Below are 12,449 nucleotides of genomic sequence, written 5' to 3'. Positions count from 1 at the left end.
AGATAGTTGTCTAGTTAAGAAAACATGAGTGATAGGCACTTCCTTACAGTTAGGAAGCTGTATGAGATGTTTCAAAGTCTGTCAACTCAAGACTGTCTGCAAACAAACCATCACCGAAATTCCCTGGTTAATGTGCGCAAACAGCCTCCAATCCACGTAACCAAGTTTGAATACTCATAAAATACACACAAAGTGAAAACAGTAGGTAGTAATGCAGAAGGAAAATAAAAACCAAGACGAGATAAAGATACAAAACTTTATTATGAACATATTTAACAACGATTATGCACGTGAAGCCTTCCAAGAAACTCCATTCTCAACTCCTGCTTGAAGTAGTGTTTTTTGGTTTGTATTCAAGACTAGGATGATGCTTTCCAACTTAACAGATAATTTGCTGTCCTTAATACAACCTCTAGACACAGAATATTTAACATGGGCCCATGCACGCTTTGTCAAAGCAGCATTTAATTTACAGCTTCTCATTAAACAGAGCATTTATCTTACACGTATTATACCATTTTGGTACACAAATACTCCATATTTCAGCTTCATTTTACATATTTACAAACCTCTTAAAAAAAAATTTTTACAGTAATGCAAAGTTTCTTACTGGCATACACAAAAGGAAGTGGGTGAAAACTAGGTGACTGGATACAAAGCTGTCTTTTGGGTCAGAGGTAGGAGATAGATTAAAGTCTTTCCTAGCTGGAAACATCCTTCATTTTCTTTTTTCAAACAACATCAGTTTCATAGGTTTGCTGGACTTCCTTACATATGTTGAACCTTATGCTACTTATTCTTTGCCAGTACCAGGAAAGTTTCCAACCACTCCTAACACCGACTCCATTTAAAGCGCATGCTGTGGAAAACAGCTGCCGTGAATGGGTTCATACTCAACTATAACTGATTCCTTCCTTGGAAGTCCCATCTTGATCACAATGGACACAGAAGTCTTGCAGTTACTTACTAGCAGGCATCTCCTGGAGAGCAGCAGCACTACATCTGTGGTAACTGTTTTTCAAGCTCTGATAGGGAACTATTTTTTAACAAAAATAGTGCCTAACCTGGCTTCGTATCCAGATCTCTCCTGTTTTATCCTTAGGTTACAATCCATTACTTGGTGGTGAATTTACGCCACCTACTCCCAAGCTGTTTGCAAGTACCTCAAGTACCATAAGGGGAGTGAAGTTGAGATATCTTGCTAGCAGATCTGCTTCACTTTTTCCATTATGAATAGTATTTCCTATGACAGTTCTCCAGTCAAGCTTGCTATTACTGTTTTGTATGGTAAACGCTGCTTAGGCGATCTCTAAAGGAAATTAACAAGTTATTTTTATAGTGGGCCACTTAACTTGAAGCACCTATATCTCCATCTGAGCTTCCCAACTTTCATTTCAAAGGTAGTTATGTGGAAAAGTTAAGGTAGACAAAGGGGCAAGTGCAACAGGCTGAGAACAACTTAGAAATAATCACAGAATGACCCAGGTTGGAAGGGACCTCAAGGATCACAAATCTCCTACGTCCTGCAACAGGCAAGGCCCACCAGCCTCCCAGCTCAATACTAGACTAGGCTGCCCCAGGCCCCATCCAACCTGGCCTTGAACACTTATATTTAAAATAGTTTTAGGCAATGACACTGTACTTGAGGTTTGACTGTAACAACCAGCTCAGACTGTGATAATAAACAGTACACTTTGCACACATTGTCAAATCAAGTATCTTACAACTCAGAATTAAACAATACGGCAGTCAAAAAGGTTTGAATAGGTAAGGACATGAAGTTTTGAAAACCTAATTTCTGTACTCACTTCAGTGCAAGTGAAAGGGGCCTGGGGTACGCAACAAACGTCTGGTTGGTTTTGGAGCATAACTGTGCAAATTCAAACAACTGTAAGCCCCAAGAAGATCACATAAGGAATAATATGAGATTAGGATCATCTCTTTGAGGTTAAAAATGTCTAAAAGAAAATGTTGGAAGTATGGCTTCCTAGAGTTTGTTAACAAAAAACCCACCAACTTGATACATCTCTGTAATGTTTCCCTGCATGTTCTTCTAAATGGACACCAATTAACAACAAAACTAAAAACTCTCTCTCTCCCTCGACCCTTTCTTCCCGGCCCCCTTCACCCTGTTTCCTTGCTTTAGCCATACAATAGTGCTTTGGCTTCTAACAAACAATAACTTGGTACACAAAGCTGTATATTCCAAACATCCTCAAAAATTACATATTACATAGACGCATAAAATCTTACCACATCTCTCTAACAGAGTGCAGATTTAAATCTCAACTATTTTTTATGACAACAGATTTGCAACCACGTGAAGCGGTTCCTTTGATCATCTGTAAGTAAACCGCTACCCTGCAAAGTCTTCCCTTAATGCTCTCGAACAGCTACAAGGATGATATTGTGCTGCAACAGCCTAAACCAGCTGCACAAATGCAGAATAAATCTACCCCCTCCCCCCCCAGTGTGATTCAGTAAGCTTAGTACAACTTCATTGCACTGCTCTGCTTAGACTAGTTCTGTCATAAGCATGATTTACTAGTATAAGCCAGCACCATTTTCTGCCTAATAAATCTTTTCTACAGTAAGAGGGCAGAGAAATGTTACAAAAGTACATCATGGTTATAAATCTATTTTTTAAAGAGACTGGTCAAGTCCCTGAAAATACAGAAGCAGTTGGAAACCAACAGCATCCACATAAATATAGAGCTGAACGTTAGTGTGGGAGAAAAACTGCTTTCAAACAGAGAAGCAGCAGCACTAGAAGAAGCAGCACTATACGAGGAATGCTGCATTCCCAAATAACTGTTCCAGCACAAACTGGAATACAGAACCATAAAACATATGGGTGAAAATTCCAAGCAGTACTGCTGGCAACTATGGCATGACAGAGAAGTTGAGCTATGCACAGAACGTGCTCAAAAGCTGTTAAGCAACTTGGAGGCATCAGCACCCGTAATTGTTCCCAGAATGCACGTTAACTGCCAACAAATACAACTTCCTGAAAAAGCCTGATGTAGAAAAAGCATCTAAAATGAAATGTTTGGAAATATGAAGTCATACTTCTCCACGGAACTTTATACTATATTCTTGTAAGTGTAACAATCTCCTCCAGAACACACACACGCAAATGTTCTGACTTCCTTCTGAGGTTTATTGCTGCCTAAATATTTTCTGTTGAAAGGGCTGCTGGAAAAAAACCCAACAACAAAACAAACTGGTTTGCTGGGGTGATAAAGCACGCTATGAAACCTGTATCATGCAAATAACTTTGGACCACAGCCCATTTTTGCTCACTAGAACTTGACTATTTGCACATATCCCACACTTAGAACGTATCTGCTAAATCCATTTAAACGAATTAAAAGAATGGTATGAAGTCTATACCGCCTCTTAGGAGGAATGGGAAGCTTTTGTTTTCCTGTATTTCTAAAAATAAAATAAATTTAAAAAAAAAATGGAGGCAGAGGGGAGAACCTTAAAGCACATCTTTCCCTGCCTCCAGCCCAAATGACTAAGGTAGAAAACTGAAAGGAAAAAAAAGAGGCACTTCATACAGCAGTGAACAACAGAAAAGGAGCTAGCAAAAACGCAAGAGGTTTAAGATGCTCTGTTCTACATTATCCTAATGGGAGGGGGAACAATGACAAACCACCAAGCAGCAAAGAAGCAATTTTAAAATCAGTACATGATCTGTGACACCTTGAAATGGACACAGACTTAAACGTTAGTCCAGAGACATCCTGCCATCAGGCATTTTATAAGATGCATATAAATTTTGGTTTCCTTGAGTTCCCACCACAACCTTTTCAAGCATTCTTTTCAGCTTTACCTCTGTAAACAGAAGCAGAACACCCTTCTGGAATTCCTTGTTCAGATGACAGCAGACTGTAAATAATCCAAGGAAGTGGTCCCTCTAGGAAAACTTCAAGATATCTTTAATTCCAGCTGAACAAGTCTGTATCAAAATCACTCCATCAGTCACTGTCCGATTCCTCTTTAAACTTGGCTCTAATAGCTTGGCCATTCTGAAGTGGCATTTCTTCATAGTCGCTCCTGTGAAATAGGTTTGGATTTTTTAAGACTTCTAAATGTGACAATCAGCTTGTAAGTCTAAAATAAGACCAAGTTCTAAAATACAACAAGGCATTGAATTGTTGAGTAAGAAGTTTGTATTTTTGTGTTTCTCCTGCTTCCTTCTGGGGTTATAAAAAGTATGCCTGACTTCTCTCCAGAGACTGATATACAATAAAAATTACTGCAGTAGCTACAAACCACTACTGACAAGGATTAGTATGCAAGCAAGCTGGCACTACTGCTACTCCATTATTCAGGTACCTAAATGAAGGCAAGCCACTTCAGACAGTGCACACAGCTACTCTAGCACTTGCTTGTTCAGGTTACAGCAGTATTAAACCACTAGCACAGGAAAGCCTGGCCTGGTACATTTCCATCTGCTACTATAGTTTTTACGTTACATGAACTCCCACAAGCCCTGAAAATTTTGCTACATTTGGTTATTGCTATTTAGATAAGTGATGGAGACATAAGATGGACCATTATCCCTCTCTGTAGCATTTCCATATGAGTTGCCCCCTAGCTAACTCCCTGATTCCTCCAATCATTCCCAGCTTGGAAGGAATTCCTTTCCATTCACATATCTTGCTGTCTTCATTCTGTGACCCATTCTATTCTAAATACCAACTTACCCATTTGTATCAGCGCCTTTGCAATTCCTTTGAGAAACCAAAACGAAAAGAAAACCAAAATAATCAAAACAACACACATTCTCATTGTATTTCTCTTTCAGAATAAGTTGCTTCTGTTACACAGGTAGCCTACTTCCACTAATAATCTATGAAGTCTTCAGTTATTCAATTAAGAAGGAAAAGAGTATTACAGAAATAACACACGACAAGCAGCAAACATATTTTACAATCTTACCCATAAATCACATCATCGTCTGAATCATTCAGCATTGAAAAAGCAGGATTATCCTTCAACTGCGATTCTGGAAAAATACAAATAAGGGTTAATTTAACACATCAAATTTAGAACCACGGCTGCACTTTCACTCCAACACTGAATCAACAGACTCAAAAACTTACAAGGCAATCATGACAACAGCTTCACAAGACTATACCTAAGAATTCTTTCCTTTAAATTCTCCACCCTTCAGCCCACAACATCATGGAGTTCTTAACATCTTACAAAATGACATAATGTTTCTTCATATTTTCAGATGCATACTCTCCATGTTGTATAAGTGGATCTCCTCCCTTGTTCAGTTTCATGCCATATTGCTTTAATTTGCAAACAGGTAAGTCATATTTAACCATTTTCATTATTCCAGTGTTCATATATTTTTTTTTTAAAGCACAGACTTAATGACCTTGTTTGTTCTAAGTTATAAATGCAGTGGACCAAAGCTGTAAATCAACAACTTGCTGGCCCTTTTCCATCCTTGTAATTGATGAAGGAAGGACTTGTAACTTTATTGTGAGACGAAAGGAAGGTACGTACTTTCCATTGGCTATTTATGACAAATCTCTCCGCCCTGCCTTAAAACTATGAATTTCTGTACTACCTATTGCTGGCAGCTGCTGTTTTAAACTATATGCAATAGAGTCCAACCCATCAATTTGCTAAAAGCATCCTTTTTTCTAGCAGGTTTTTACTTTGCAACTTCTGCAGATTAATACTTCTTGCAACCTTTTATCTTCACCTCCCCACTTGTCTTCCTTAACAAAAACCAGCATCTTTCTGCAACAGTACAATCAATCTCAACACAGAAAAAAAGTCTAGAGAAAGAGCCAGCTTCACAATCTACTGCATTCCTAAATCATAACTCCCAGGGTATTTTAAACTCAGTGCTTAAAGCAGAGAATGCACCCTGTATAAGTTTGCGCTTTACAGCATCTTTATCTGTTAGAGAGGAACAATGTATTATAATTACTATGTGAGACAGATTATATCCTATACATAGGAAGGCAAAAAAGTGCCACAGATTTAATCCTTTGCCTCCCTTTTAAATGGGCTCTGTGCAACCCTCTCCCACAGCAAGCCCCCTCAGATTCCTCAAGATCCCAACAAATTAGGGAGCTGCTTAACTCCTACATGTCCATTAGCCTGTTTTTCATATTTCAGTCATGTTTGCCAGCATGTAGATGTATTAACCTTACTGTTATAACAAAGTATGAATGAAGTACTCTCGCTCTTTAAGGATTGCCTGCAAGTCAGCTCAAAAGTTAGAGCAGTATTTGCATACATATTTACTATAAGCTCCATCAAAAAAGTGTAAGAATTCAAGTCAAGCCAATTAGTTGTCAACATTTCAGTATTCCTTCAAATTTCCAATACTAAACTACTCAGGAGCAACACAGCTTCTGTAAGTGCAAAGCAAATTGAAATTAATGAGACAAGAAAGCATATAAAGATGTTACATAGTATGTTCTAACATGAGAACCCTTGTCATATAAGTTTACCAGACAACTGAGATTCAGTAAGGCTAAGTATAGGGAGCTGCACCTGGGTCAGGCCAATCCCAGGTATTTATACAAATAGAGGGGAAGATATCCTTGAGAGCATCCCTGTGGAGAAGGACTTGGGGGCCCAGCTTCTCATCCATCAGGACATGAGCCAGCAGTGTGCACTTGCAGCCTGGAAGGCCAACTGTGTTCTGGGCTGCATTAAAAGAGGAATGGCCAGCAGGGAGAGGGAGGTGATTGCCCCCCTCTATCCAGCTCTTTGTGAGGCCCCATCTGCATCCAGGCCTAGGGTCCCCAGTACAAGAAGGATATGGAGCTCTTGGAGCAGAACCAGAGGAGGACCACTAAGATGATCAGAGGGCTGGAGCACCTCTCCTGTGAGGACAGGTTGAGGAAACTCGGCTTGTTTAGCTTGGAGATGAGAAGGCTCCAGGGAGACCTCACTGCAGAATTTGAAGGGAGCATGTAAACAGGAAGGAGAATGGCTGTTTTTGAGGGTGGATAGTGACAGGACAAGAGGGTATGGTTTTAAACTGAGAAAGGAGAGATTTAGATTAGAGATTAGGAGGAAGTTTTTCCACACAGAAGGTGGTGACACACTGGAACAGGCTGCCCAAGGATTTTGTGGATGCCCCATCCCTGGAGACATTCAAGGCCAGGCTGGATGTGTCTCTGGGCAGCCTGGTCTGGTGGTTGGCAACCCTGCACATAGCAGGAAGGTTGAAACTAGATGATCATTGTGGTCCTTACTTACCGTATAGTGCATTCTTCGAGGGGGAATACACGAAGGCTAACGTGTAGAGATAGAAGTTCAGTAAACCATAAAATGATAAGAACTCTGCTGGTAGAAAGTGTCAAGGATTTTACTCAATATAGCTCCATTCACATAAACTCTGAAAACAAGACCCAAAATGTATGTAAGCTGCTCCAACAGGAAGGATGTTTACCACAATAAAGTTTGAGAGCACAAATGGATGAACAAAATGTCATTTTTTTTATATTAAAGGACAACTAGTATACTCAAGCTGTTTCTAAGTAAAGTTCTAACTGAAGATAAATCTTCAGTTTTAACACACGTAACATCTGCTGAGATAAGTTCTTCTCTTCAGTAGCGAAACACGGTAAAGATCAATAGTCTACACTGCTAAAAGAAAGCGTGGGCTTTCATTCCTTTTGAAGAGTACCAAATGCAGCTGTGATCTGTTTGATACAAACAAATTAGACTGAGACTGTCTCAGCTCATTAAGCTATTAGAAATAGCTATTAGAAAATAATGACATGATGCTCTATCAATTTTGATCAGGGTTTCAAAAGCCCACCTAGAAGTCAACAGACTCAGTCCTTACGTAAATCATCTTTGGCATCTGGATAGGGAGCTAGGATATGTGATTTAGTGGTTTTTCTGTAGGTACGGTAAAGGGAGGATGGTTGGACTAGATGATCTTGTAGATCCTTTCTAACCTTATGATTCTATGATTCTATGATTTAAGTACTTTCCAAAGAAAACCAGATCAATATTCTCAGTTGAGCAGCATCACAGCACAAGGATATAATTCTGATAATGAGTTGACAGCTCAGCAACAAAGTTGTCCTGAAGAACTTGTGCTCCAAAGCGTAGATAGAGTATAACAATGCTGTGGGGGGCAAGAGGGAAAAAAAGAAAAGTAATGGCATATAGGTATACTGAGCCTTTAAAATGAAAAATTTAAGCGTAAGCTCAATAGTCGATTAAAAAATAATTGTGTTAAAATGCTGTTTTATTTGAAAACACATTTTGTTTTCATATTTCTAAATTAATAATGATTGTTTTGTGATTTAAATTCAGCAGTCAATTTAATAAAGAAAAAAACAACAGTGGTCTATTATTGTCATATTTCACCCACTAAAGACGATCCAAAAGTAAACAGCAATTTGAAATAGCTGTTTGGAGTTGGGGACACAGATATAAACAACAATGTAAAACTACGTGAACTTCTGCTTTACAGAATAAGGCTCATAAAACTCCAAAAGAGATCGGCAGAGCACTGTGATCCCCTCAGCACTACAAAATATATCTTCCACTAAGTCTTCCAGTATGCTTCGACAGTAGTGGAAATACACAAAATGTCAACAAAAGCCTTAAGAAAGGGCTAAAAAAATTATGAATTGATTACTGAAGCGATCATATAGAAAAAACACATCTCTTAGTTTCACTGTGTATTATTAAAAAAGTGTATATTTATAGCCTTGAAAGAAAAGGTTATAAAACTTTGAGTACTGAGAAATGTTCTCTGAAAAGCCTTACCTAATGACGAGCACTACGAAGGTTAATGCAGTCAAGAATTTTAACCTGAGATCTGATAAAATTGAGAAAAATGATTATTAGAGAATTTACTCCTACATCTAGGAGAAGACAGCCTGCTTAGAGAAGAATCGAAACAAATACTTACCAACATAAGGCATGTTACGGAGTTCTGAACATGCTCTCACTATCAGGAACAGAAGGTAGAGAATATATGTGGTTGCCACTACAAGGAAGAAGATTTTCATTCCCTATAAAAAGAATACTAATTATTATTTAACAAAGTTTGGTCTATTTCTGCTTTCTTCTTGTACCCTGCAACAGAAATTGTAATTTTCCAAAGCACAGTACATAATGGTGCATTTATTCAGGGCAAGTATGCTCACGAAAGGAAGTACAAAATGAGGATGGAATATGTCAAGGTAGACTTCTTTAAAGCAAACATATTTCCTGAGAATTATACAGGAAGCCGTATAAATTATATCTTCCTCTTCAATAGGGAAGTCTTAAATTTTCTAGTACAGAGGACCTTCGCAAGAGTCAAGATATACAACACTGACTTAAGCTTAAAGAAAATCATCTGTTGGTTCCCACAGTCATCAGTCCCTGACAAAACACAGTGTTGAGTCTCCAGATACCCAAGATTATTGCAAGACAGTTTACTGTTCTCACTGGGTTCAAGTTCAATATAGCCTATGTGTGATGTGAAGCAAAATGGAAAGTACCCTAGTCCCAGTAAGATCAACAGGCCAGCAATTTACTAAAATGTTAGATTTCAGTGGAAAACTGAGAGCAAGTGCTCTCATTGTATTATATAATGGCATTTGACAATTGAACATCAAGGAAACATTTCTGACTTACCTGGAAATTACCTGTGTCAACTCTGTATTGATATGTAGGATCATGTACTTCATTAACACTGAAAAAGATTCAAAATGAAGAATTGTTACTTACAACACTACAAAATACAAGGTCAAAAAAATACACAGACCAGGAAATCTACTAACAGAAAAAGTGTTTAAAGTTACTGCACAAAGACTGTAACTAAAGATCTTGGCTGTAGAAATTGGTGCAATGCTATTTTTATCTTTTTAGAAAATATGTAATTTTGTAAATTCCTACAGGCCTTCAGGGGTTACTGTTTCAATCTTATCTTTGGTAATAAGAATGATACTCAAGAAATAAGAGCTGTTTAAGCCTTTACTTCACACAAATTCTGATGATAAAACATTAGTACCAACATATCCTGCAACTGCACCACATTCAAAAATGTGCAACGGCAAGAAATACATACTGAGAAATAAAGTGACAGACACGCAATTGAGAGTAACATGGTGGAGAGGTTTACAAACATATCAAAACTGACAGTTTTCTGTGTGGAATATTGACACCTTTTTGTAAGTGACTGAAACAGTGACAAAGAGGAAAAACACTGAACTCATCAACTCAGTCTTGAGAAGGAGATGCATAACTTGGCTAAGCTCTGTTAATACCAATTGTGCAGGCTGAACAGTTTTGTTAAACTGTGGGAACAGGGAAACTGACGCTTCAAATACTGAAAAAGCTCATAGGAAGAGTTCGTTGGAGGGAGCCCTACCATACTGACATATTGACTTCCAGTTCTTAATCTAATGCATAAAATTAAGTACTACTAAACTGTCCATGAAGAATTCTATCTTCAAAATCAGTCACATTTTGCAAAACAAAATATAATTTGAACTCCATTTCTTTACCACAATCAAAGACAGAATTACAAACAGTCTTCACACTCCTGAACAACTTCAGTTCATTACTTTTCCATTCAGTTTTAATTTACTTACGTTTGCCATACTCCTAACGTAACAGAAGCAAGCCACAGCAGTCCCACAATAAGGAATTTGGGCAGATAGAAGGTTAAGCACTTCCTTTCTCCCTGTTGATAAAACAATAGCATGGTTAAGGAGAGAACCCACATTTGAATCCATCCCAGCAGAATAAAAGAACATTTCCTTTGTTTCATTTGATGAATTAGATTAAGACAATCACCTTCGATATTTTGAACTTGTACTTCTGATTACAGAATACACAAAATTGTATCGTTTGTGTTAAAGTTAAGATACAGAAGAGATTTGGGGCATCCTGATTTTAAGGTCCCACATCTTTCACTGACACTGAAATGACAGGAATCTGCCCCAGAGTTGACATTTCATTTTTTTGCAATATTTTAAAGTGGTTTTAAAAATGAACAACCATCATAAACAATAACAAAAGCCTTCAAGCAAGAACAACGGTACCATAATTCCAAAGACTGGCTTGCAAAAGCTTTGAGCGGAATGTCTCCATTTATCTCATTTAGCTGTGGCATTTTCAATACATTCTACTTCACCACAAATCATTTTAATTCTGTTTCTTACATTGTAGGTTAAAATTTTCATATATATATATATATATATAAATTATAAAAATAATTTTATAAATTCATAAATAAATTATACTATATGTATAATCTATAATATTACATTATATATAATATTATAAACATATATAAATATAAATGAATATAAATATATAAAATTATTAAAATAAATTTATAAATAAACAATATATATATATTTAAATTAGGTTTTAGATTTGTCACCTTTTGAGACAACTGAATAAACAAGTACCGTCTTTTCAGTAAGTATGCTTGATATGGTTGCACCCCTACCTGTACTCTTATACCATGGTAGACACAAAGCCAGAACAATAAAAGCGCACACAGAAACAGTGATTGGAATAGGTCATCCAGCATTCCAGGAAACCAACTGTTCACCAGGAAAGAAAGGGGGAAAAATGGGTCTGTAACAAAAGAAAAGAAGTGAGGGGGGAGGGAGGGGGAGAAGGGAGAATAGTCTTTTAGTAATAAAAGGTAAAGTTGAATCCATCTGAAGAAGAAATAAAGATTTTCTTCAATTACATCAGTAAATGAAATTGGAGTTTGTTCTATCTTAAAATAATTTGCAAAGAAAATGGTACCTCCAATTGTCTGTAAAGCTATTCTAATATATAGTTGCCAACACCTCTGAAAGACTTTGTGTTTTATCAGACCTGTTAAACCATTTTTCTAGCTGATAAACCACAGAATACCTGAAAGACAAAAATTCTTTCGGTACTGCCAGAAAGTGGTAGAAATTGATGCAGTTCACAAGACCAAAGGCAGCTTCTGTTTTTAAATACGGTGTGAGTATTGGAAAAATACAGAAGTAAAGCTCATCAGGCAAATGCAGAAACTACATTTATATGTGAAAAAATCAGCATGGTTGCAGACTCCTACTGCAATCAATTTTAAAGGGAGTTTAGGGAGAAGAACAAAGCCAACCTATTGATTATAACCTTAAATTTAACATATTTTATAAGGGTTGTTCTTTTATAAATTAGTTTTCTGAAGCATTATAGTCAGCTACTCGCAAGTTCAAGGTCAAACTTGAGCATTCTCTTTCTTCTTCTTTATTTTGTGATGTTGTTGTGTTGTTTTTTAAAGATGCTTTATAAAAAAAAATCCAGTACCGTTGTAAAGCAGGAGGAGAGGAAGGAGGATAGACATCCATTTCTGTTCGATACCCCAGTCTCTCATGGAGAATTTTCGTAGAGAATGTGCAAACAGACACTAAAAACAAACAAACAAAAAATTAAAGGAAAAAATACACCCTACATAG

The 12,449-nt window shown here is 37.3% G+C and overlaps 1 protein-coding gene across 4 annotated transcripts in view; it reads right to left on the bottom strand.

Annotated features, from left to right (window-relative positions):
* Nucleotides 1–242: 242 nt before the first annotated feature.
* The window catches only part of TMEM181 (transmembrane protein 181), a 29,756-nt gene continuing 17,549 nt past the window's right edge, over nt 243–12,449 (bottom strand). For all 4 annotated transcript variants that reach the window (XM_015858338.2, XM_015858339.2, XM_015858340.2 and 1 more), the window contains exons 8-17: nt 12,301–12,400; nt 11,462–11,592; nt 10,596–10,687; nt 9,637–9,694; nt 8,924–9,026; nt 8,779–8,830; nt 8,046–8,128; nt 7,249–7,338; nt 4,951–5,017; nt 243–4,062 (exon numbers count right to left, since the gene is read on the bottom strand). In XM_015858338.2, coding sequence (XP_015713824.1) covers nt 3,984–4,062; nt 4,951–5,017; nt 7,249–7,338; nt 8,046–8,128; nt 8,779–8,830; nt 8,924–9,026; nt 9,637–9,694; nt 10,596–10,687; nt 11,462–11,592; nt 12,301–12,400 — 855 coding nt within the window. In that variant the 3' untranslated portion in view covers nt 243–3,983. The remainder of the gene's footprint in view (nt 4,063–4,950; nt 5,018–7,248; nt 7,339–8,045; nt 8,129–8,778; nt 8,831–8,923; nt 9,027–9,636; nt 9,695–10,595; nt 10,688–11,461; nt 11,593–12,300; nt 12,401–12,449) is intronic.

This window comes from Coturnix japonica, chromosome 3 (genome assembly GCF_001577835.2).
Source record: "Coturnix japonica isolate 7356 chromosome 3, Coturnix japonica 2.1, whole genome shotgun sequence".
Classification (NCBI taxonomy): Eukaryota; Metazoa; Chordata; class Aves; order Galliformes; family Phasianidae; genus Coturnix; species Coturnix japonica.
The sequence above is the reverse complement of the archived record's forward strand: the minus strand, read 5'-3'. Positions and strand labels throughout refer to the sequence as shown.